At 41.4% G+C, this 27,637-nt stretch overlaps 1 protein-coding gene across 8 annotated transcripts in view; it reads right to left on the bottom strand.

Annotated features, from left to right (window-relative positions):
* PPP1R12B (protein phosphatase 1 regulatory subunit 12B) overlaps window positions 1-27,637 on the bottom strand; it is an 880,212-nt gene that overhangs the window by 130,001 nt on the left and 722,574 nt on the right. For all 8 annotated transcript variants that reach the window (XM_086923137.1, XM_086923132.1, XM_086923136.1 and 5 more), the window contains 2 exons: window positions 9,668-9,684; window positions 8,098-8,245 (listed from right to left, as the gene is read on the bottom strand). In XM_086923137.1, the coding sequence (XP_086779263.1) occupies window positions 8,098-8,245; window positions 9,668-9,684 (165 nt within the window). The remainder of the gene's footprint in view (window positions 1-8,097; window positions 8,246-9,667; window positions 9,685-27,637) is intronic.

Genomic DNA, 27,637 nt, shown 5'->3' with positions numbered 1-27,637 from the left:
AACAATGGACCTAGAAGACGTTCTCTCGTAGTTCATATTCTGTAGCTAGCCATCATCATATGCATCTAATGCATTTGACATTTTGAAGAATGTAAAAATCCTTTCTATATTTATTTAACTATTTAAAAAAAAATAATAATAATAAATCCAAAAATTATCAAAAGAATAGAATAAAGATACACTTTTCAACAAAAATACTTAATTGTGGACTCATTTTGGCTGCACCCTTTGATTTAAGTAGTATATTGTATGTTTGCTTATGTTCATTTTTCTAACCTAGAAGAAGTTCGCCCCAGAACTCCAAGATTTCATGATTAAGCTTTTCAGTGTACCGATTCCGGCTTCCTTCACAGAATATATTGTTTTAAGTTTTCTTTGAAAAGATAAACCATCTATTAGTCCAAATTCATATAGACCCATTAGAGGTTGTTCAGCACATTATATATTATTCATGAAAATCTCAACTAATCATATTGCAACTGTGACCCAGAATTTGAATCCGAGATTAAAAGTGTTTGCTTCTCCACTCTTCAATGGCAATTAACACAAAATATTGGATTCAGACAATAGACTACTTTGCAGTGAATAAAATCAAAGTTGCTATTACAATGGTCAATGAAAAAAAAGAATTCGATTAAGTAAGCTGGGTAGCTTTTTTCCGATACTGTTACCATGAACAATTTATAAAAGTTTTAAGGAACTTACATTTCAGGGTGTTAGCTAGAATTAGCATCAATGCATGTGATGCAGTTCAAATATACATTACATGGGAGATGGGCCAAGGTCAACCTCTCTCACCAAAACTATTAAATAATTTGATGGCTCCATTGGCCATTCTTTTGCAAAATGAATGGTCAATTTTACCTCCTGTTCTCGACGCGTCCAAGTCGACACATTTTGAAGATAATATTTTATATTTGGCAGTACTGCAAGCAAATATTCAAAGAGAGCTTGCTAGGTTTAATGAGTTTACTTACATTGGGGGCTATAAAAGTAACCACAATTCATCCAAGATCCTTCTATTTTAATGCAACAAAGGAAAGAGGGATCAGTTTTCACAAACTTGTCCCATTAGATGTCTAGGCGTCCATGTAAATTCTAATACATTAGACATCTACTAATTAAAATATAGGGCTAAGCTGATAAGTTTATTTAAAGAATTGGCAGTTTAATTAGAGAATTGGCATCTTCTACCTCTATCCAATATAAGCGAAGTTGAATTAATTAAAATGTCGATTCAACCCCTCTTTTTATTTCTATATACCAATGTGCTGATTAAGGTAAATAAGAGTTATTTTAATGAGACTGATATCTTAATCAGGAAGGTATTCATGGAAACAAAAGCACTCCTATTCAACTGGTCTAGATCCAATTAAGTAAAGATCAGGCCATGCCAGCCATTTATCTATATTATCAAGCTGTCCTTAAAGATTCTCTCTCTCTTGTGTACTGATTCTCTTTCTCTAATGTACTGACCAACTGTCCTTTGACAATTATTTTCTAAGAACAATGGTAAAAGAGTTAGAGTTGTGGCTCTCATTTTTCTTCAAAACTTGGAAATGTCTCAAGAGAACTTGACATAAAATATTAAAACAAATGTTTTAATTAAAAAATTCAAGTGGTGTAAAGAATGATATCTTAGATTGTCACCCATTCTTTTCATTGCAGGACTATAACTTTTTGGTGAGGCATGTATCTGAATACCAAATTAAGCTATGGAAAAGGCAAGATTTTAGTATATAAGAGGAGTTTAGAATACACAATACATGGAAGACTTGGGACCAGTTAGCGCTGCAAGGGAAAGAGAGAACGCCTGTGCTGTGGCTTAGTTTTTAGCACATTTCAAGATATATGAGGGATTACACTCCAAATGTAGGGGATTCCACTCTCAAATTGTTGAAACTACTTTTCAAAAATAATCTGTCCAGGCTGGGTAATTGCTATAGTATGTTACATCAAAGTATGTCGGAGAAAATAACTTCAAACTTTCTTTGTAAAGTATCTTCTTCAATGGGGTGCATTATTCCCCCTAATCAATGGGCAAACATTTCCTCTTTCAGTCACAAAGTTTTAGAGCAACTAATTTTTTTAAAGAATGGAGATTTTGTGTAATGGATTATTATTTTTTTTATACACCCCAATTTCTATTTGTTTTCCTATTGACCCACATAAATGTTTTAGATATAGTACACCTGTGCAAGGAGAATGGTTCCATAATTTCTTTTCTAGCCCAGCTCCGATAACCCTTTGGACTTTAATATTTAGTTTTATGAACCAAAAGTTTGAGAAAAAGTTGACACTAGATCCTCTGCCATTTCATTTCTTTTCACTCCATCTGGAAATAAATAGGCATTTTTGAAGAGTGAACAAAAGGTGATATTTATATCAGTTTCAATTGTTTGATCACTGACTTTACAATTGTTGAAATATGCAAGCTGCCCTCTGGTCACTCAATGACAAGCTAAAATGGCTCGGGTAAGACAACGTGAACATGCATATGCTAAAAGGAATAATCAATTGAGGAGATCTGACCAGCTATGGTTCCATTTTTCCTGTTGAATTATACTATGGGAGGTTGTTGTTGAGCAGGGATTGATATAAGCACAAGACATTCGCTATTGCAGTCAATTTATATGCATGTGTGCACGTGGAAAGATTGCTGTATTTTTTTATACATGTAATACGATTAAGTATGCACAAGATGGGGACAACAGCACTTTATTAATTTGCGTTTTTGCACTGAGAATGAATGCCCTATTCTCCAGAATCAAGAAAAAGGAGCAGGTGTACGTTTAGCCATAGCTATGCTTATATTTGTATCATTGTACTTCATCTACCTGTATAGCCACATCTGACATGTTACTTGTGGTCTCTGAAAATATTCTCCTGTGGATGTCGGTTCATGTCGTCTTAGACCTCCTTTCTGTTATTATTATTGTTGTTGTCTCCCATGCATCAAGCTTTATTTTTATGTTTGTTTCTTTTCTTTTCTGTAAGGAGGGAGATGTGTTGTACATTGATTCTTCTTGTAATATGGCTGACTGTAGTCTTTAGTCCTCCTTAGTGTTTTCACCTTCTCAGCCTTCCTGTATACCTGTGAGTGTTCTAACTTGTACAGTGTTCTACCAGTGTCAGTTGATGGTCTGGTCAGCTGGCGAGGTTGTGTACTCAACTGTGTCTTACAATAAATCTACATGTGTTTAACTAGAAGTATCCTGTCATCACTTACTATCATACTTACAACATTTTAGTGGTGATGCCTATTAGTTGTTTTAAGTGTTGTGTCTCACCTCACACTTCACTTTTACACTCTTTGCCCCAATATGCTCTTTTTACACTTTCCACAATGACACCCAAAACACACAGGTAGGTGTAGACATAAACCCTTGGGAGAAACACACCATACCCAAAGAAGGGTACACCATTGGGTAAAAGACACCGCCCTAGGAAAGTACAGCCACAACAGCTCTTCTTACGCTTTCCACAATGACACCCAAAACACACAAGTTCACAACCTGGAACTAAAACTACAACATACCCTACATAGGGAGTTTCTGATACTCCATATTTAATTGTTTTGATAGACCTGTATTCAAGATGGATTGAGGTTTCTGCTGTAAGAGACATAACTTCAGATGCGGTCATCAAATTTTTGGATGGTATTTTCTTAAGAGAGTTTTCCCAATAGTTTACTTTCAGATAATGGACCTCAGTTTTGCTCGAAGTTGTTTGAGGATTATTTAAAGAGGTGTGGTGTCACTCATAAGAGATGTTCTTTGTATCATCCTGAGTCGAATGGTGCTGTCGAGAGAATTAACAAGACTCTTAAAGCAGCTATTCAGTTGGCAAGGTCATCTGGTTTGGACTGGAAGGTGTCTCTTAAGGATAGGATTATTAGTTATCGTATGGCTCCCCATTCCACTACTGGAAGATCTCCTTTTGAGTTGTTCAAGGGAAGAGTTCCTAATACTTTGTGGTGTCCTGGCTGGATGAAGTTGAACAAAGGTTTGGTTGATAATAGTGTTGGTGAATGGAGATATAAGGAATTGGACAAACAAGTTGCTAGGAAAGAATATTTTGATAGCAGAAAGTCTGTATTATTTCAAAAGTTCAAACTTGGTGATCTTGTTCGCATCAGAGCCCCTGTTGGATGTAGGCCTTGGTCAAAGTTCACTGAAGTTCGCTCTGTGGCGAAAATCTTTAGGAATGCTGTCAAAACGGATGATGGAAGGATATGGAAAAACAGTTGTGTGGTTTTGGTTGGTTCAAGGTTGCCTGCTGTTGAAAGTGCTCATCCTGTTGGGGGTAGTTCAGGCAATTCCCGTTATTGTTCTCCTGGGTTTCCGAGTTTGTCCTCTTCTTCTAGAATGGGTCAAAGAGTGCGTAGACCTCCTTCATACTTAAAAGATTATGTTTAAGTTTTCTTTCTTTCTTGTTTTATTAGAAAGGGAGATGTGTGATAATATTGAGATATGTTTTTATATGCTTTGTACCTTTAATTCCTAGAACTCTGTTAAGAGGTTCTTGCCTAAAATGTAGACTTCCCTGGAAGTCAGTTGATCGTTAGACTTCGTGGATGAGGTTATTAAAACACCCACTTACTTGCTTCTGAAGTTTCCTGTTTCTTTATTTTTAATGTGGTGAACACCACAGTCCTACCATCAATGCCTTTAACAATGAAAAAAACAATTGTTGCCTTCTGGATGGGGATTGGATTAGATTGGCAAGAGGAACTGGTGTATGAAAATGAAAGAAAAGATTTATAGAGTCCACCTGCTTCTCTAACTGGGTGTCCTCACTCCTTTCCTATGATGCCTTTAACTCTGAAGTGTCTGCAAATATTTGATAATAGCCCTCATTGCTTTGCAATTTCGACATCCCTAACTTAGCATCATAAGTTTAGAGCCCCATCTCTGTATTTTGGTAAAATAAACTGGCCCTCCACCACCCCTCTGCCCAGGAATAAACTATACAATCTGGGAATGAAATTTGATAATGACCTATCATTAACTATCCACATAAAAATGGTTTACAAAACCCTATCCTACAACATGCTACGTGGTAAAAGAGTTTCTACTGCTGTTCAACTCAGCTAAAAAAAATGTTTTAAATGTTGCTGTAGGCCTGTTACACCAGGATTATTGCACAAGTCTACACTCTGGAATTCTGAGTAATTGTCCCTCAAAACAGAAGAGAGTTCAAGCCCATGCACCTCACCTTTCATTTGGTTAAAACATCATCATCACATCACAGTGACATCCCGTCCAATGGGTCGCAACAAAAGCGAGCATCCTTTAACTCAAGTGGCCTTGTACACAAATAGGTCTACAGTCACTCACTGAACATTCTACGCAAAATTTTTGTTTATTACAAGCGGCCACCACCCAGTTCCCCAGTGAGCATTTGGTGACTTCATCATAAGGCTTGGATTTCCTGTAGTTGTTCTCACGAGGATTGAGTGTGCTGAGAAGGATGTAATTTACTAGCACTTATTTCTCCCAAATGTTCTCGGGAATTGAATCAGTTGGTACCTTCTTCGGCCTTTTTGACTAAATAAGAATCGTTGTCCTGTAGACAAATGTTAAGTCAAATATGCTTGAAACAGTTTTTATCAGTCCACTAACCAAAACTAATTCAGAGAGAAGAGAGTCTCTTGCAGGGGAAACTTGCAGAAAAGGATAACAGATTCATCAACATCTGTGTTTATCATATTTCACTCTCAACGTTTCTCATAGGTCCCTTCATCTCTTTTCAATTTTTTATTGTACTTCATACAAAAGTAATTTTTCTTTTCCGAGAGACAACGGTTTATGGAAGTTGGGTTAGGGGCAGCTCTTGGGATGCACCAGAATTTTAAAGGCGTTTCTGAGCAAGAGATTCTCAGGGCCTACAGATGCACAGGTGGTTCTGTACAAAGTTCAGAAAATCTTTTACTACAAGCACGCACAGCTCTATTGCTATATTAAATATAGAGGGATTTTTCGATGTATTTTACATAATGAGGAATCAAATGTTTTCTATGCAGTGCCTGCAGCTCATCCTCCGCAATTTAGTTTTCCTCCACTTCATGCAAATGGGGAGATTCGCAAACTTTTCTTAATTCCCCTTGTAAAAAAAAAAGAAATACACACACTCTATGATGACATCATACTTTGCCTAAAATCATCAATATCAGAGGAAGGCTACGGGTGTTTCACTCCGCTGGAAAAGCAATGTTATTTGCTGGAAACTATTCAGTCATTATCCAGCATTTTTTCCAAGGATCCTTATTAATCACCTCATCGTATGAATCGAGTTCGATGGGCTTCTCATGAAGAAGGGTCACTTTAGATTTTGAAGTAATGTTGCTCACAATGAAGAGTGTTTGTTGTTAATGGAGAAGCAGTGAAGAGGTCTTAAGCACATTTGTCAACTAAAGCTTTTACTGAAGTTGCAAAGTAATCGGGTGTGTTGTTTTTATAATCTGAAGGCTTGTGGGACAGTGACAGTGCAGTTGCATAGAGGTATTTGTAGAGGTACTGATAAGCGCACTTTTGAAGCCTTGCTCACCGTTCATCACCATTCCTCAGATCAGAGTTTTATTCTGAGGATTCGGAGTAGTTTCCGCCAAAGTTTACTATCTTTAGGAGGTAGCAATCACTGGATGACTGATCTCCCGAGGAGCCATTGCCACAATGAGAAAGAAAATCAATTGCCTTTTGCTATCAGAGTTTTTTGGGGTAAGTACTTGAAATTGCTCAATCTCAGTAAGTGGATATCAGCAATAAAAGTTTTATTTATGAAGTAACCTGTATGCACATTTGTGAAGAAAAAGATCTTGCAAAAGTGTTTCTTTGTGGCTTTATCATGTAATATTTTTAAATAAATGTTATTTATGGAGAGATGGGCATTTGTTCACTTACTAGGCAACAATAAAGTACCTACAGGACGCAGCTTGTGTGAGTAAATTTACTACAGTAATCTTAACAATAAAGACCAGCATTAACTGCAGAGAATGCCCACTCTTGAGCTTTTCTGTTTCGATACCATTTCTTAGTTTAACTGACAAATTAAAGCATACAAACCTATAAAGCTTAAAAGAAAAGTTACTTTCCGGTTAGTGAATTTCTCCAGCAATGGTATCTTTCCGAGATTCACATGCTTACATCATCTCAAGAATGCGTGTTGTTATTCCCAAAATACTGCTCTACTTCATTGGACCAGTAGATCTAAAAACATTTTTTAAATAGAAGCAATGTAGCAGGAAGGGCTCTTCATACTTTAGATGTGAAAAGATGTCTAAACTGTTATATTGAGAGAACAAAACGTTTTGGCAAACTGATCGACTTTTCAGTGGCTTATGGTCATCCACGCTAAGAGCAATCTCATTCAAAACAGGGCTCAGTGGGTATTCAGACACATTACTTTCTGGGTATCAGCAGCTATATTCTTCTGTCATAATCAAGCAGATTGTCCTCGCCAAGGAAATGTGAGAGAGCATTCAACAAGAAATGGGCCCCCATCCACAGCCTTATTTGCAGGAATGCCCATGGTGGATATTTTAAGAGCAGGAACCTGGAAAAATAGAAACACTTTGCACTGTAAACAGTTCTGAAAAGAGATGCAGAGGTGGAACAAGCAGTTCTATGAAATCTACTTTAGTAAGGTGAGCACTTTTATCCTAATTTTCCACCATCTGATAAAAGAAATGCATATTATGAATGTATTGTTTGCTACTCCGATTCTGGCATACAAATCTGTGACATGTCCAGTGCTGGAGAAGTATCATATCACCCATTATCACTGTTGTGAGCTCTATCCAAAAAGAACCAAAGCAGTCTCTGAACCAATCTGGGCACAGACTACTGGCTATGCCGCAGTAGGAGAGAATGAGGACAAAAAAGTGATTTAATAAGAAGATATCAAACACCTTTTGGAAATCGATCAAATCCTAAAAACAGAACCCAGAGGCAAATTCTTATTAGGTCCCTGAAGGTTTGTTTACCCTGAACTACAATCCAGAGAATATAACAAGCTGAAGTTTCAATGAAATCAGTGAGTCTACACTAACAAACAACTGTAGTGAGAATTTCAAGAGGGAAGGTATGCAGCTCCTACTTTTTTGTAATCCTTGTCTCCGTCATCTTCTGTTCTGCTGCTGAGGGAAGCCAGGCGGTTCTCTCTACGCGTGTAGGCACTGGTCCGACTTGACGTTCGGTCACCAAAAGTATCGCTTGTGGTGGGGTTCGTAGTTCCAGATTCCAATCTAAGAGAATAAAGTGTGAATGTTGGATAACTAGACATGCCCCAAGAGGGCATATAGCAATTAACAGCATGGCATCGGATGGATCTCTTAAAAGGAATCATTTGCACCTCTGTAATGTTAGTTTATACTACTATTTATCTAGGGTATTCTGAGAACTTTAGATTGGGTTGTTGCATTGTATCTGTAGTAATCCCAAGATGTGAATACACTACATAAATGGCAACAAATCAGTCTTGTAGTTCTAGACAATCTAGGAAAGCACAATCCTACGAGTTCCAAGAGCAGGGTGTAGGAGCACAATTATCTCAAAGTCACTAATTAAGGAGCTTGGACTGCTGCAATTGATGGGATTGAAAGAACAAAGTCACTAACATTTTAGCACAGCCAGGTATATTCTAAACTGTGGAAACTTCAGTAGAGTCTAAATTGGGAGGCACACCAAGAAAATTGGAAAACAATAATTAAACTACAGAACATGGGAGGCAAGGTTCAACATTTTTAGGTCAGTGGGGATAGAGGAAAGCACAAAACATAGCCATGCCCTCTGCCATATAGAATATCAGCAGAGCTGAATTCCAGTCAGATATCATCTTTCTCTGGGTGAAGGATAACAGAAGATTTACGGAGTACAGTTAGCACATTTGAATATGTAAGGGGCACAGGAGAGAGGGGTATTCAACAAAGGGTTGGTTCCAGATATTCAAGAAACACTACTTAAGGATTAGTCAACTTCGAGGCAAACCGTCCAAACAATTTAAAAAATCCGAACACCAAGGGTAACAGAAAGAAGTTAGGGTGCATTAGCTGATCAAAAAGGCCTTACAATTTAAGGATCTCAAAATATACTGGGCCCAAGAAAGACAGGGTGAGTGAACCATCAATTCAATAAAGCCAAACAAAATAGAAAAAAACTCAGAATAACCTGGCCACGTTAAGGTGGTGCTTCAAAAATGCCAAAAGCACACCAAAGGTAGAAAAGCGAGGATAGCAGCACAGAATGAATACACAGGTTGCAATCTAAGGAGCTATGAATGCCTCAAGTGATTAGACGGAAGAATGCACAAGTTGTTTTCTGCGTGAACTCCCTTTTTACTTAATTCATTTTTAACTGAGCTAAACTCCTGTCATAGATATCCCAATATAATTACAGTTGCAGATCAGAACAGCCGTTAATAATTGAGCAAAGTCCTGCATTGGAATATAATATTAGAAATCAACTGCAAGTGCAAATGGCCAACAAAAACCTAAATACCTATGACCCCAAACAACAATGCAATAGGGGATGACTTTCAACTGGAAATAAAGAATTTTTTTTATGATAGAAGATGCTCGTACTAGAAGAAAGGTAATCCCCAGGACACAACACAGCCAGTAAATTATAAAAGAAAGAAAAAAAAGACAAGAAACTGACACTTAACTTACCTGGAAAGTCGATCATGCTAAAAGGGAAAGAAACAAAGACAAATGTTAGGACGAAGATTAAATCAGAGAGAGTAACAGTACAGTGCGTTAAAAGGATTAATGCACTTATAAGCCCCATTCTCACCATGCAACATTCACTCCTAAATGTCACCTCCAAACCAAGTATTCTGCAAAGTTATTTTTTTAGAACATAGAATCCAGTCTTAAAATACAAGATATTACACTTCCTGATATATTTTAGGTATCCATATTGTCTACCCTAGTTGTAAACGGCCTTTTATAGAAGATAGTAAAATGTATGGGATTTGCCTTTGTAGGTAATTCTTATATCTGAAAGAGCAATAAAGCTTGTGTCAACTTTTTTGATCTTTCAATACAATTTAATTATTGTTCTTGGACCAGTTCAGAAATAGGTTATATGAAGAAAGCAAAGAAGGTGTAACATATGGCTCTTAAAAAAACAGCTGTTTTGATGGGGATGTTGGGGCTTTAAGCACCTTTAAAATACTATACCGTGTTGCATTTCCACTTTCATACTTTTTGCCCATTGTCATCAGGGTTATTCTCTCAGTCTGTTTCTTCTAGGCAGCTGCAGTCTAATTCCAAGCAGCCATGGATGGACCTCTCCTCAAAGCAGATTCCGGAGGGATACCTCCAGTTCAGGCAATGCAGAATATACGTGCACACAGATCCATACCTTCAACAGCAGATTTTTCCAGACTCCTTCAGTTGATGTCCTCTGGGAAGCTTGGTGTCAAGGACAACAGCCCTGGATCTCAGAATATTTCCCCAACACACTCTGATGTATTGTCTAGACTAGACTGGTCAGTGAGAAGGTCCCACACAGTGATTGGGAGTTTGCACTTCTCTTACATTCCTTTTTGAGACATTGTGTGTTACACATGATGTCTGGGTGGGCGCTTGCTGCAGTATGAGCTTGCATGACTATCTTGAACACAAGACTACAGAGCCCCGTGTAGGAGGAGGGGCTCCACTGCTGTACTGGGCTTCAAAAGAGCTCCGCTGTTTCTGCGGCATCCCACGCTGTTAGACGTGCTCGGGAAAAAACAGAGCCAAGGGTGGGTCCATCTGCGCCCGGACATGACCAAACCGGGCCACCCCTCTTGGCTGCTGATGTGATAATTTCTGTTGAAGAACTGGGGTAGGTGTACCTGCTTCAAGAACATCCAAAGGTGGTCACCCAGGGAGCTCTCTGTGGACACATGTGACTAATCTTGCTATTTCTTATTCAGAACTGTGGTCAATTAGTAATACTGACTCTGTCAGGGCCACACTATACCAGCCCCTTAATAAGGGACCTACTATTTCCTCTGAATTGGACGAAACGAAAAACAGAGTGATGCGTGCCTGTATGGCGCCTGTCTGGCGTGGGAGGGTGGGACTGGTACACCAAAGGAATCTTTCGACATTTTAATCATTAGACACTAACAAGAGAATTACTAAAATAAAAAATGCACTATATAAAATAACTGCTTTTTTTCATTTTCGCTCGGCAACTAATATGGCCCATGAAGACCAAACGCCATCTATATTGCCCAGCATATCTGACCCATCTTTATCTTTGGATCTCAAACACAACAGTCGGGCCCCAGATTTTGATAGGATCCACAGAGTGGTTGACCTTGGAGTAACGGCGCTAATTACTCAATGTTTAGGGTTGCAGAGTAAGGACAGGGATCATACAACAATGGATGATCAACACAGCAGGGGTTAGTTGGTGCAGACATCTGGCAGATTAACTGTTGCAAAAGGCTACAGCGACCTTATAAGTTATTTTAGCTGATGCTCCATTTTTTGAAGGCTGGGAATATGAAGCATTACTCACAATTGAAAAATAAAGCTGTTCATTGAGTTGAAAAGGTGCCTTGGTCACATATCTCATTTGTATAGTTGTATTAATATGGCCAGAAGGGTATCTTAGTTTGGGAAGGCCCCTAAAATCATGGAATGCGATTTCTCTGGTATTACACCTCTGGGCTTTTTATATACGCATCTTTCACCAAGCTTATCTCTAAAACGCCCAGCATCACACATCAAGGCTGTTCCATCCAACAAACCGACCTTTAATGTTCCAATATGCTACAATTTTGAAGCCTTAACACCTTCGACGCTCATGGCGAGCTCAGCTCGTCATGATGTACACCTCTCATACACTCATGACGAGCTGAGCTCGTCATGGAGCATGGGTTTCTGAATATTTCAGCACCCAGCGGGAATTGCTCTAGCAGCCATGGAGTTAGGTAATCTGGACTCCAATGATCGACTGACCCTTCCAACACCTACCAAAGTGAATAATATAACAGGAGGAAAGTACTATGACTATGCTGGACCACTTTCCTCTCTTGATATTTTGAGTTGGAATATAGAGGGTCTGGTGGGCAGTAGAGACGATTACAGCTGGTTGTTATTTTTGGGAAAATATCATATGCTTTCAAGAAACCGGGGAGGATAGTAATAGCCTAATCTTAGATGGAATTTGGGGGTTTTCTGTCCCAGCAATCAGTTGGCAATCATGGAGGTCTAAGGGGAGGAATGGGGGGTTTGTTAGTCCTGGTTGTTTTAAATTTAAATGGCAAAATAGAACAGCTAGACACTGGCTAGCCTATTTACCTGCAGTTTGCTAGTCATTTTCCAAATCATGTACACTCCCAGTTGTTAATTTTTACAATGTTAATTTCCACAGCATACTGTAGAACTTGTCTGTTCTCTAAGAGGTTTACTGGATAGATATATCAAAACTGAAATGTTGTATACTCTGGCAGTGTTGCTTGGTGATTTTAATTTACACCCCTGCCTTGATATGGACATGGGCATTCATTTGTTTTCAATTTCTGACAAATCTCATTTTAATCATTCTGCTCAGGGTGAATTGAAGAATTGACTGACTGAAGGTATTTATAGACCGTATTACTGCTGAGGCGTCTTGGTGCTGGGTGATGTGGTGAAAAATAATGGCCGACATGTTCAGGGTTGGGAAAAGAGCTATGTTTTAATTTCCTTCCTGAAGACAGATCTATTTGGTAGAAGTCTCAGGTGTATGGGCAGTGAGTTCCAGAGTTTGGATGGCAAGAAGGAGAAGCGTTTTCCTCCACACCTTGCTCTCTATCATTGGGAGTTGTACCAGGCCGTAATGGTACATATTGGGAAAACAAGGATTGCACATCCTTTGCCCCACCACCAAACAAGGCTTTATGCACTAAGCATAGCGTCTTAAAATCAACACATCGTCGGACTGGGAGCCAGTGAAGTTGTTTTATACTGGTCGATGTAGGGTGATGTTTGGGTAATTTGAGCAGAACTCTAGCTGCCGCGTTCTGAATTGACTGAAGTTTGGCAAATTGGGCCTTACAATAGTCATTTCTAGATAAAACCGTGGCTACTACCACTGTTTTCCTCAAGGAAAAAGGAATGAGAGAATCTTCCTCAGGCCTTTTAGCATAAAAAAGCAAGCTGATAAAACTTAGTTAATCTGAGGGGCCCAGGTGAGGTTTTTTGTCAAACATAAGACCGAGGTTCCTGGCTTTATTAACCGGAGTGGGACAGATACCAGCTGCAGTTGGCCACCAAACATGTTTCCAGACCGAGATTTTCTGACCAAACTATCACCTCGGTTTTATCTGCATTCAACTTTAAGAAGTTAGAGTTCATCCAAGTCATCAGGGCAGAAGTGCATTTGCAGAATTGGGCTGCATTAGCATCCACTGACTGTGTTACAGACGCTATAAGGTGCGTGTCATCAGCATATGACACCAGCGTATAGCCGTAACTTTTCATTAGTCTAGCAAATGGGGCTACATATATATTAAAAAGCGTAGGGGATAAGGCCGAGCCTTGTGGGACTCCGCCGGGGAGTGTGAACTCCTCAGACTGATATCCATCCCAAAAGATCATCACTTGATCCCTAGACGATAGAAAGGAGGGAGAGGAAGGCAAGAGCTATACCACTGAGACCTACATCCTGTAGCCTTTGTATTAATACCACGTGGTTCACGGTATCAAAGGCTGCTGTTAAATCCAGCAGGACCAATGCAGCCCTTCCTCCATCATCCATCACCTTTCGTATTTCCTCTGCTGCCATAATCAAGGCTGTCTCTGTGGAGTGTAATGATCTGAAGCCATGTTGAGTGGCATAAAGGATGTTGTTAGTCTCTAAATAGGATGTTAATTCTGAGTTCATAGCCTTCTCAAGGACTTTGGCAGGAAGAGGCAAACAGGAGATGGGACAGTAGTTTATTTCGTCTAGGGGATTCAGCTTGGGTTTTTTTTTTTAAGAGAGGACAAATACAGGCTTTTTTCCAGGTCGTTGGAAAAACTCCTGAGATCAAAGTTTGATTTAATATGGGGGATAGCGAGATACTTATCTCATCTGGAGCCAGATATAGTATATACGGAAGGCAAGGGTCTAGGGGGGGAGCCTGATTTGATTTTTAACAAAAGGTCAGCCACTTTCTCCTCTGCCAGCAATGGGAATTTCGATAGGCTGCAGTGGGAGACCTTGTCCTCAGGCTGAGCTGAAACATTACTCGCTGTGTCCTTAACCGGTTTTAGGAGGTCATTATATACAGACTGGACCTTGCTTTGAAAAATACCTGCCAGTTTGTCTACAATACATGAATTCAGTCATGTATTACTTGAACTTCTCCGTACTACGTAAAACTTGTACCGACATTGACTTTAATGTGGGTAGGCCTACCTTTACAGGCAGAGATCACAGGGATTGCTTACTTTTTTGTATTTTCTGTCTCAGTTTCATGGCTACTTAATTACAAAGAAATTTGGGACTCGAGGAGGGACCACAATCTATGAACTGCTTCCCTCTCATGGGCACTTAATTTGGCCCTTAGTTTGCATCCGCCCCCCAGGGCAGGATTCCACATGTGATCAGGGTCAGAGGCTTAAATGGAAGAATGTTAGTCCAGACATCTTCTAATCTAATTTGTTCTATATATGTTGAGATGCTTTAACACACTGCATTAACGATATGATTACTAACAATATCATACTAATTTTTTTTATGTGATTAGTCAGACAATGAGGACCCTTCTTAACCCTCTTATGCGGTCATTATCTGCATCATATAGCTGGTTAGATAATTTCTGTTCTAAGACTTACAGTGATTTCATGATGGCTCTGAAAGAGATTCCTTTGGACAAACTTGCTGTAAAACAAGGAAACTTTCTCTGAGGCCGGAAGCTTGGGAAGAACCGATTGGTACAACCCGGTTGAGGGACAGCATAAAATTCTAGGGGATGGCCAATCAGCCGTTATTTAAGCATGAGGTAGGATATTTGCTAGTGCAGCATAACCCGCCCGATGTATAAGTTGCGATACCAAAAGGGAGGATGGACGGAGAGCTTGAGCAAATCAAACACTCACCCCCAGTCAACTGATCCTCGTTTAATCCATCATCATTCTTTAGCACACTCCACCACCCCAGTTCAGACATGGCCATATGCAAATCAGTCTGCCCCTGTGCCTCATGGGAACAGTCCAGCCCGAACTGCCAAGCCATATCTTCCCTGGACCGGAAACAAGCATCCTGGGACTTGTTTCGGGTTCATAACCCTCATCAGCCAGGCTATCTTGAATCCAGTGGCAGAGTGAGCACGGGACCCACGTCTGGGCATACCCTGCCAACTTAGGGCGAACAAAGCGATACCAAAGGGGATGATGGACGGAGCGTTTGAGCAAATCAAACTCTCACCCCCAGTCAACTGTTCTGGGTTTAATCCATCATCATTCTTGAGCTCACTCCACCACCCCAGTTCAGACATGGCCATATGCATGTATAAGTTGGGCACTTCAAAGCTATAAATAGCCACCTAGCTGCAAACCCTCGAATATTGACTCACATTTTACTTCACCATCCTCCTGTTGCTTTTCCTTAGTTTTTCCTTTGGAAGAGGTCAGAGATGCCATCAATGTGCTCTATAAAAAGTCATTTAGTCCTGATGGGGGTCCATTGGACTTATTTAAAACCAATGTCGCATTATGGGCCCCACTTCTCACATCTTTTATAAGGGCAGAAATAAGAGATAGTCTTATAACACATTGGGCTAATTCAGTTATTGTGCCGGACTACAAAAAGGGTTCCAGAAATTAATCACACTATTACTGCCATGTTTCTTTGATAGACTTAGTCATTATGTTAATAGGAAGTATGATTCTTGGTAGGTTGAGGCTATGGGTAAGGCACCATGGAGTCATCTCCGATGTTCAGAATGGTTTTTGACCTGGCAGAGGGACAGGGGACCAATGTGTAAAATTTGTATTTATTGAAAATCAAATATACATTGTCTAAACCATGATCAATACACCTGGCCTTTATGGACTGAAGTTTAGCTTTTGACAGGGTCAATAGGGATAAGCTGTGGGCCAATTTGTTAGACACATGGATTGATATAAACATTGTCTTTTTGTGTGATTTGTACTTGTAATAGTCATCATTAGTTGAATATGGAGATGGGGTGAATGCACTGGGCACTTTTTACTCAAAAGGGTGGGTTACATGCGGTTGACTCCTGGCTCTCTTTTTATTTATGTTATAGGTTAACAAATTCGAGAAGGTTCTGATCAGTAGGGGGTGTGATTTGCCCATGGTAGGTAGGCAATTTGTACCGGCTCTCCTTTATTCCAATGCTGCCATTTGATTTTAAGAATAGCTCAAGGCTTGCAGTCTTTATTAGATATTTTTGACATTTATCTGGATGAATTGGATCTTAGAACTAATATTGATAATTCTCAAACTTTGGTAATAGGACCTAAAACCACCAAAAATCGAACCCATTTATTGAAGGACAGTGTTATTAGCAAGATGAATAGAGTTACTTGGGTATCCTATTCAACTCAATCGTTAATTGCTCACCAAAGGTTACAACAAGGAGACATGATTTCGCTAAGAGCACTGCATATGCTTTTGACTTTGTTTCAAGTTAGGGATACAAAGGTGCGGCAGCTATGTTAGAAATCTATAAGACCAAGTGTGTTGCAATGGCTGTGTACAGAACTGTTGTGTTGGAGTACGTTAGCATCACTGCTACAAACTGTACTGAACATGTTTTTTAAATGTTTACTCTCAATCGTCAAAAGTTTGGCCATGTTAATTATTCAGGAAGAATTGGTATACGGCATTGTATTGGATTTTATCTGGGGTGAGTGGAAAAATCTGCTCAGTCGGCAGAGTTTGCAGTTTTCTCCACTCCGCGCTATGCGTGTAAAGTGGACTTTCATAAAAACTCCACCAAACCCCGCACGGCGGAGTTTTTTCTCGCGTGCTGCTCGCCAACATTAAGTAGAAAAGAGTAAATTTGCGTCTCCTAGTGAAATTTTGGAGCACTCGAACACCTCAAAGCAAGATTTTGTCAACACTGTGCAGTCGTGGTAGGTCGCAACCGGTCATGTTTATAAAACTTCAGCTTAATTAGAAAATCTACTCAAGCAGCAGAAAAACGGTGCCCTCTGGAATGCCATGTGGTGCTGTTCGGACTGATTTTACTGCGTGGAACAAGCTGACAGGACTAAAATCTACATGAGCAGTGGAATGTGCCAAACTCTGTCTACTCAAAGAAGTCCGTGGAATCTCGCAGCTTTTATGCAACTGCACATAATTCCGCACAGTGAAACTCCGCGAGCTCTGCCCACCCCATAAATTATACAGCTGAGGCCCTTTACACTAGCTATTTGGTTAAAACCCTAGTTAGAATTTAACAGGATGATCATTAAAGACTGTTTGGGTTTTGGCCATGCCCTTTGGACATCATGGCTTAGATATGTTCTAGGATGATTACAAAAGTTAGGTCACCCCGATCTGTTCCAGAAACAAGAGGGCATTATTAAAGCAGATAAAGCCATTGTTAACAATGCCTTTATGCTACAGAACCGTGATGGAAGGGAACCATGTGCTTAGTTGAAACAGTCTGTTAGGTTGTTTTGTTAAAAACTACCATGTTAACTAAACCATATCTTTAGTTTGATATGTCTAACACTCATCGCTTCCTCCGGACTCGCTTCAGGTTAGATATGTTTCATCACCTGTTGTGCGTACCAAATGGATGGTTTTATAAAACTAAATAAATAAATAAGCGAAGCGGACTGTGCTCCTGTCTGATTCTACCTCTAATCAAGATACGTTGCACTTTGCTATGATCAGCCCTTTTTAAAAACACCTGCATAAATGTTTTTTAAAACCTGCTTTGGTGGGTATAAATTGTAGAAAAGCTAAACCAGTGTTATTGTATTTGCAGTTCTTCCCAACAATGGCTCACTTTATGTTTTCTCCCAATAGCTACTTATATTTCGTTTTTGGCTTCGTTCCAAAATTGCCCTAAAAACACAAATGTAAATGCAGCAGTCTGAAAATAAACATCTGATACCATATACTCCTCACATTAAAAGCCAGATGCATTTATCTAATCATTGTTCTGCTAGAGGCCATTGAAAGCCTCCATACTGCAGCCACACAAAGCATGCTTCGCAATGATGGCTCCCTGCCTTTACCTTTACCCCTGGAATTGTTCCCCCTATAGCCTCCCCATGAATACCCTCATCAAGGTGTTTTTGATGCTATGGTTCTGATAGGAGGTACTGGCTCTGGGGGAGGGTGGTTTTGGCACCTCCTCTAAATTGAGACCTGAAAAAGCCACCCCAGTGCATTTGTAGGACCCCTATAGCTTTCATGGTATCTGGGTCCTTAGTCATTTTTTCAAGAATCTGGTCAACCTGCGGTCAGGATAGGTGCTCCTTATCAAAGGGAATGTTGAGCAGATGCTGCTGTACTTCTGGCTTGGAACCAGAAACACGCAGCCAGGCGTGCCGCCAAATATAGACACTTGAATTAAAGCCACATGTTGAGGTGTTATCAGCGACCAGGGCACACCGAATAGCGGTGCTGGACGTTACTTTCCCATCCGCAACAGGCTCCTGGCCTCACTTTCTGTACTTTTTTAGGAGATGTTGGTGAAGATCTTCCATTTAGTCCCAGAGTGCCCAGTCATACCTGGAGAGCAGACTGGCAGAGCTGGTGATGCGCCTGTGTGTCGCTGACGGAGTATTGACCTGTTTACCTGTGCATCTATCTCCCTTCTTGCTATGACCAGTGAAGGTGCATAATCGCTGCTGCATGGGGCGTTGGCACTATTCCAGGCTGTATGTACTACCAGGGAGTATGGAGGAAGCTGTCCCCAAATGTAGGCATTGTTTGACGGTAAAGCTTTGTAAGTTTTGTTGAATCCGGCCTTGATCGGCTCCTTGAATACCTTAGGAGATGCAATACCTCAGGAACTGGATGAAGCGAGGAGTTCACAAGGAAACATTGTCCCCCTGAATTTTGCACATTTCTACTTTGTGATAAGTGGTTGCCCGCTGCAGGACCTTGTGGTACGAAGTGGTGACATCTGGTGGGAATGGCTTCCCCGGATAAAGGTCCAGATCAGTATCCACCAGGTGGGTCTATATCAATACTCCTAATAATGTGGCTGCCGGTCAAATGAGGAGTCATACGGACCCTCTGGATAGCCCTCCTCCCCTTCAAGGTCAGGATATAGAGAACCCTTAGCTGATTCAGGTGAGAGTGGTTGAGTTGAAGTGGGGTGGAGAGGAAGTAAGCGGGGGAGAAGGTAGTGGTCGGTGAGGCTGGAAACGCAGAGGGCTGGACAAGTTGTCTTTTTATTTTGTCTTTTCATTTTGGTTGGTGGCTCAGGCTGTATCTCAAGAGCTTCCTCGCAAGCAAGTTTTCTCATAGGTGGAATTGAGTCTGAAGGCATTGGTAGAGGTTGAGGGAGAATCTTGCTAGTTTGTGGGTGGATCAGGATTCACTTTTGCCTAGCATCAAGCTTTTCCAGAAGTAGTTGAAGAATAAGTTGGTCCTGGGTCCTCGGATGCACTGGAGGACAGAGCTCTAGGAACAGGCAGTATCACTGGTGCAGAGGTTGGTTTGGCCACCAAAGGAGTCTGCAGAGCTAAAGATGGTGTTGGTGGGTGCCTTAGACAACAGTGCAGAAGTTGTAAATGTCAGGAGCCCTGTTGGCACCAGAGGTTCAGTATGTTCTTTTGGACAGGAAACTGACTTGGCACCTTATACGAAGCTTCTTTTCTGTACCGACTATGGCCTTGAGGCAGTGGCAGCCCCGAAACCTGACCACAGGCTTCAGGGTTTGATGCCCAGTTCCCACGAGGGCAGCTGCTGTGCATCCATTCTGTGACCGGATTGTGGGACAGGAAGGGTTGTCATACTCATGAAAGATACCTCCCTTGTCTAAACCGGACAGTCTGGGGGCCTTCCGTTTCAGAATCTGAGTAGGAACTGGCCTCACACTGAAATGCAGAGGCTGGTTGGCCTAAGGCCCTGGCTGTGGTACTTATTCGAAGAGACGGTCCCAAAATAAATTGTGGGGGTTGCCCCATGCTGCTGTGTCAGGGGTTATTGAGCGAAGTGCAGTGCCTTTTTGAATGGAAGGCGAAGTAGGCCGACCAAGAGGCCTCGTTATGTTCTGGAGACAGGCGGAGGTTACACACCTGGTGGAGGTCTGACCAGGAAATTTGACTCAAAACTGTGGGCAGTTCTTAAATGGAGCCCTTTCCATTACTTATTGGACATTCTCGGTAAGACGATGGAGTAGGCACCAAAGGGAGAAGGCCCCAGGCGGGGTGTCTAAGAGATCACGGTTGTCGCGACATATGGTGCAGTGCAAAAATACTGAAAGGGCTGTAAGTGCTACAATTACTTTACGAATGGTTCTAGTGAATCTGAATGGGCCTAAAGATTTTCAATACCAAAACCAGAGCTCGGTATAAATATGGCCGATCCAATTCAACAAGGGAGCCAATATCTAATCTCCGGGCGTGGGCAGCTATGATAACGGAATTGCAGGGCTCCCGAAAACCAGAGATGTTTGATAGTGTGACAACAAAGGCGACAAGAGCAATCCCCAAGTACTAAATAGAGATGGAGGCTCCAGGATAGGAAGTGAGGACACCATGGGCCATTAGACACTCCCCGGCACTGTAGGAAATGATAGGCACAGACAGTGGGTGGGCAGGGGTTCTGGCGTTCATATTGGCATAAGACCTAGAGGATGGAAATAGGAGTAACAACTTCTTTAATTGATGAATGTAATCAAGCTAGATGTTATCCTGGGGAATTGAAAAAGGTGTGGGGGGATTGTCTCAATGACACTTTTTACCCCTGGTTTCAACAAAGGCTTGTAAAGGATTGTAAATGCCAATGAAGTTACTTTTATAACAATGGAGCCGATGCCTATGCACCTAACCAGTAATAGGAGGAGTTACTATACCTTGTAACATGAAGCCTTCTCCAAAGAAAACAAGTTGCAGTCGTCCAAGCTCAACACTAGATGGCAGAAGAATGTTATTTTATGTTATGTTATGTTAATAACAACTTCTAAAGCGCACGGGCACCCAAGAGTTTCATGGCGCTGAGCGTGAGGAATGTTGCCGGTGGCTAACTTATGCAAATGCTTGCTTGAACAGCCAGGTCTTTAAGGCTCTCCTGAACACCATAAGATTGTCACTGCTCCTAATTGTCAAAGGGAGGGAATTCCAAACTTTTGGGGCAAGGTAGGCGAAGCGACAACCACCTTGTCGCTTCCGTTTGAAGGAGGGGATGGTGAGCAAGTGAAGATGAGCTGAGCGGAGATTTCGGGTGGGCATATATTTCACGATCATGCTGTTGATGAACCTGGGACTTTTACCATGAAGGGCTTTAACGGCCAAACAACCGGACTTGAAGGCCACCCGTTGGGCTATAGGTAGCCAATGGAGATCAGACAGCAGCGGTCTTGCCGAGAACCATTTAGGTTGTTTGTGAATTAGTCTGGCCGCTTGATTCTGAACAATTTGCAGGCGCCTTGTTAAGAATGCAGGTAAGCCCAGGTAGATGGAATTCGAAAAGTCCAGCCGTGAAATGACCAAAGCAAGCACCACCTGTATATGAGCCGAATGGGTCAACAGGTGGGCAATTTTTTTGATTTTACGCAATTGATGGAAGCTGGAGGAGATTGCAGCTCGCACTTGTCCTCTAAGTGAGAGATCTGCGTTGATGATGATCCTGAGATTTTTCACCGAGGGAGAGGACAAGGGAGGTGGCCCTAATTCTGTCGGCCAGAAGTGCGGGCCCCAACTGGCCTCGCTTTTCCCCGGAAGCACCAACTCTGTCTTACCTGGGTTGAGTTTGAGGTGGTTCTGATCCATCCACCGCTGGATGTGCAGCATGGTGGCCTGAAATTCAGTGACAGAGTCCAGGGAGTCCAGTGGGAATATTAGTTGCAGATCGTCGGCATAATTAAAGATTATGACCTTTCTGTTTTTTAAAGAGTGTAGTAGAGGCTTGAGATATAAAATGAACAAGAGTGGGGACAGGGAAGAACCCTGAGGGACCCCCCAAGTGGGGACAAGCTTGGGGGAAGTGAAGTTCCCGAGCCTGACAGCCTGAGTACGGTCAGTCAGGAAGGATTTGACCCAACTGAGTGCAGAGCCCCGCAGGCCGGCCTGTTCGACACAGTGCAGTAAGATGGTGTGGTCGACCATGTTGAATGCAGCCGACAGGTCCAGGAGCACTTGGGCCTGATGGATACCCCTATCAGCGATGTATCTAATAGTGTCCAGGACTGCCAGGATCACAGTCTCTGTCGAATGCGCCGGACGGAAGCCGGCTTGGTTGGGTTCCAGGTAATGTGTGGATTCTGTGAAGTTGGAAAGGCACCTAGCCATGTGTGCTTCCAGTATTTTAGCTCCGAAAGGGAGGAGAGATATAGGCCGGTAGTTGGAGAGATTGGAGGGATCAGCCCCTGGTTTTTTGATAAGGGGGACCACCGGTGCATTTTTGAAGGCGCCAGGGACCTTGCCCTGCGCTAGTGACTTGTTGAGGAGGGGGAGTACACTATGAGGTAAGACCGAGAAGATGTCTTTTAAGACGTGGGGGGGTAACAGTCATTAGGGGAACCCGAATTGACCCGGGTCATAAGGTTGGCTAATATAGGGGGGTCGATAGGAGGAATAGAATCTAATGTGGAGAGGTTGCTAGACATGTCTTCCAGTGAGTCCAGGATGGCACTCTTCGGTATGCTCTCTTTAATAGTGGCTATTTTATCCAGAAAGAAATCATTTAAGGAGTTACAGAGCTCTTGGGTGGGTATTTGAGCAGATGCTGTTCTATCGTTATTACACAAGTCGTTCACAACCTTGAAAATGTCCTTAGATTTATTATGCGCATTTAAAATTCTCTCAGAGAAATAAGCCGCTTTGGTATTCACTATGGCTTTTTTGTATTATCTGCGAGCAATAATGTATAGCTCCCTGCCTACAGCGGAGTAGCCATGTCTCCATTTCCTCTCGAGTTGGCGCAGTTCAAGTTTTTGTTTTTTAAGAGCGGAAGAGAATCATCTATGAGCATCCGATTGGAGGGCGCGAGAAAATTTGATAGCATGTGCATCTACGGCCACACATGCCATGAACAAAAGTATATACATATACAGAAAGCCGTGGACAAAGAGTAATAAGAGGGAGGCTCTATTGGTTTGTAACCCCAAGCCCAAAGATGAGCCCCCTGTTATACGTTACATACCATACAACACAGCATTCCAAAAGGTCAGATGCATCTTTAACAAACACAGGCATGTGTTGCAGACAGATGAAATACTGGCCAAACATGTAGATAACCATCCGAGACTAGCCTTTAGAAAGAGTAAATCTCTAAAGGACCTGCTGTTTGAAATATCGTTTCTAAAAAAAGACAACAGTGGCTCAGTGAGAGGTTTCTACAGGTGTAATAAATGCAACGCCTGGAGACAGACTGAAAATACTCGGAGTATCAAACTGAACCCTGACAGTAGAGATTTTGAAATCAGTTAACACCTTACATGTAACTCAGACTATTGTGTATACTGCCTGAAATTTCCATGTAATAAATGCTATATCGACAGCACGATATATAATGCCAAAGTTCGAATACTGGAACACTTGAGGCCCATAACTAATATGAAACAATATCCAGAGGCCTGACCCTTTTCCATCGAACACTCTAGCGATGCCCATTTACTCAAACTTTACGTACTAGACAGAATAACCGTGAACATCAGAGGGGGCAATAGAACCCTAGCACTCAGAAGATTAGAGTAGAGGTACATCATTGATTTTCAAACTCTTCAGCCAGTAGGTCTTAACCATGATGAGGAGTTAGCAGTACACTTAGGATGACTCCAGTACGCATAAACCTCTATATGTATTACCCGTATCCCTGCACCCCTGTTTGGACTGCACCCTATTCTTCCCCCATTGCCTATTTTTAAAGTCAGGACCAGTGACACTCGCTACCTGCTTTTTAATCATTTTAATTTATTCTGTTTTGTAGTTTTTTAGATGACCTGTGCACCAAGAGGAAGAGCAAAGGAGCTTTAATATTTCTGGAGTACTTTACTCAATTGAGACTGCTACAAGGACAGGGTTATTTTCTATCAAATGAAACACCTTATACGAATCGGTGTCTGATCACACAGATCATGGTTTTCAACTGACACTGTAGCCACACGGCTTTGGTATGTATAACTTACATGATAGTATTTTAAGAAAGCTATATTATTTTCGGTTAACAACGTGCCCCTTTTCTGGTCTATTTGTAGTAATGTAAATGTAAATGTAAATGTACAGGAATTTATATAGTGCAAATCACCAACCGGTCTCTAAGCGCTTGCTTAGGGAACCCGTCCTGGTATTCCCCTGTGAGATAACCCCGGCAGGGTATCCGCAAGGTGAAAGCCAGGCATCCCGCCGCGAGGGGCCGTTGTGGAGATTAAGCAAGCTATTGCCCAGAGTCGCAGAGTGTGAACCCGTGAATCGAGTAGGCACCGGAGCGAGAATTGTCGAGTCCATGGACATTTTAGGACTCAAGACCCCGCCGAGCCGGGAATTGAACCCTGGTCCCGGGCTGACCTCTGCTTCCAGGCCTGCCTCCTCTAACCAGTGAGCCACACTTCTCCACAATGTCCCTTCTAGGATTGTTTCTTAGAGCTTCAGCATTAGAGATTGTAGCTTTGATGACAGTCTCATTCCAGGCATGGATGCGCCTAAATGCAGCAGTGACACATAATGATTATTTTGCATGTAGCCCCACCAGGGACTTAATAATCCTTCAAAGAGTAATACAAACTCTGTTTTCAATGGACTATGTATTATATTGACCTGCTTTCCCAGATGGCTTATTACATACGAGTAAACCGTACTATGCATGTCATATTTGCAGCAAAATGCACTTTCATTATTATTTGATTATTTTCATTGTAAGAACCTCTTAAGTATTAATTTGTAACACCTGCATTCAGATGTTCTTGAATGCCCAGTGGAACAGTACCTCTCAGCTTTTGCCACCCGCGCAGAATGCATTTATACAATAAGTTTGTGAAGTATCATGTAATTCCGACATGTTGCCACTATATACCAAATGACTGTTTAGAAGGTGAATTGATAATGTCTTTTAAATACGTAATTTAAAGAGTAAATTAAATTACATTGATTTCCAGACCCAAGTGAGGGTGACAGCACTCAATATATGTTAAGGGCACAATAGATCTAAGGTCAAAATTGTGCTCATGTTTACAAACATAATGTATTAGACTTCTTGTATGGAGTCCTCTTTTCGTGTTCATTGTCAGTATGTGAAAGTATTTGTGACACACGTATTGTCTGCTTCCTGACCGTGAACAAGGAGGCGTCTGTCTCCGAACCCCATTGGGAGCTTATACATGTTACAATATCTGAATAAACTGCTGAATAGCAGTGGAGAATAGCATTGTAGATTCGTCGGTTATTGGTGCACGACGCGGCACTGAGGATTTTTTGAATGATTGAATGAATATATAAACGTACATATATATTTAACAGTTTTAGTTATTCCAAGTAAGTATAACTCGCGTTCTCATGAGTGGCAGTTAGGAGGTTTCTTTAACCCTGTGCAGATAGTCAATCCCCACCACGCATGGCCTTCAGCCACACGCCATGAGAGGTTGGTTGAAGGGTTCGATCAACTGCTGTGGTCAGCCAACTCACGCTACATTTCATGAGTGATGTAGTATGTTAGGGTACAAGTAGAGCAAGGCGGGAGTGCAAGTTGTACTTTGCACAGTAAACAAACTTGAATTTCAGAGGTGTTTTCAAACGTTAGTTTTTACTTTATTTCAACATCCAACTATAGTATATCTTTCCAGTGAAAATACATACATATATACAAACACCAACACATATCTCTAACTTGAAGATGTACTCCACTGTGTGTCTATGCACCTTTGTCTCAAACACAAAACTCTTGTCTTGCTATACTCTAGCTGTACTGTACTGTCTGCAATCCTATGGCAGCTCCACACAGACAGAAGCCGTCTGGGAAAATTAACCTCTGCTTCAGGCAACAATGACGCCCGCTCATTGGCAGCCGCTAGATGGCTCATGGCTGCTTGGTTTCAGTTTGGCCAGCCACGCAAAGAGGCCAGCATGCAACGTCAGAACGATGAGCAGTGACAGGGAAGAATTGCCAGTCGTGACAGTCAGGATATGAAAGAAATGGAGGCTTCAAACACAAAGTATGATAATTGGATCGAGGCAGAAGGCCAAGAGGAGATTAGTTTCCCCTTCAGGACCCCTAAACAATCCATAAAACTGTAGCATTCATATTGAAAAATTTAGCACGAAGAACAGAACGTTTGCTTTTGGAGAGTTATCAGAATACAGTATTCGTGGGCAGGAACTGCTGATATAGTCCCGCTGAGGAAGCAGTCTGAGGTTGAGAGATCAATCTCTCAGTGGCAGATGGGAAGCAACTTTAACCCTGACCTCATCTAGGGTTAGCAGTTGAGAATATCATTTAGGACATCATATTTCTGTTTTTTTCTACAAGGGTTTGTACTTTTATAACCATTCCTTCAGCTGGTTCACTGGAGGTGGTCCGAGACTACAATTCCAGAAAAAATTGTTCTATAGGACCAGAACGTGCCACACAACAAGGTATCATCTGGTTGCTTTGACTAGAAGTCCCACTGCACAAACTCGCTCTCAATAGACCTTTTTGTTTCTGATTGGGATAACTTTGTCATTATGTCAAAGCAGGTGGACGCCTCACAAATTTTATTATATATTATTCAGGAAGAGACTGAACCACAGGGGCGGCTCCTCCACTAGGGCGAAGGAGTGTCGTCCCACTACTTTCTCGCAGTGCGAGAAGCAGAAACATAAAATGGTAATAACTGCCATTTTATGTTTCTGCTTATCGCACTGGAAGAAAGCAGAGGTTTTGGTTGCGGTGGGCGTAATCTGACATTTAGTCATATTGTATCTACTTAGAGGGGGATAAAACTCTCATAGCTAAAATCTCACAATGTATTTGACAGCATCATGTTGCTAAATATGTTGATTACTATCTGTAATGCCATAAATGAGCCCCCATTATGGCATACACTGTGGTAAAAATACACAACTGGACTTAGGGAAGGCCCTTCTAAAGGCTCATGGTTCTCAATGGTTATCAGAAGGCCTAGTTGAAGGCAAATATCTATTGTTCTGGTTTAAAGTGCAACAGTTAAGATAAAACATTTTTTATAAAGCTCAGTGTCCGAAGGCTTAAGAATAATGCCGAATGCATGTGAAAGATAATCCACTCACTGATTTCAACGTTTCCTAGAATTGTACATTCTTTCCGATAAAAAAAGTTAGTTTGGGTGTATGTACTGAATAGGGTTATGGGTTCAACCTGTGGTGGGAAAAACACTGTTTTAGTGGAGACATTTTCTCAAGTTACCCTAATTGGTCAACTTTTAATAACTTTAATTAAAAGTCCTCATGTGCAGGCACAAGCCATGTTTAGCAATGGGTACGAATTACGGAGGATTGGACGATTTTCGTAAGCAACCTTTCCATTTAAGTATATATTCCTATACATTAATCAAGGGATTT

The sequence above is a fragment of the Lissotriton vulgaris genome, chromosome 5 (genome assembly GCF_964263255.1).
Source record: "Lissotriton vulgaris chromosome 5, aLisVul1.2, whole genome shotgun sequence".
Classification (NCBI taxonomy): Eukaryota; Metazoa; Chordata; class Amphibia; order Caudata; family Salamandridae; genus Lissotriton; species Lissotriton vulgaris.
This window is presented reverse-complemented; position numbering and strand designations above follow the sequence as displayed.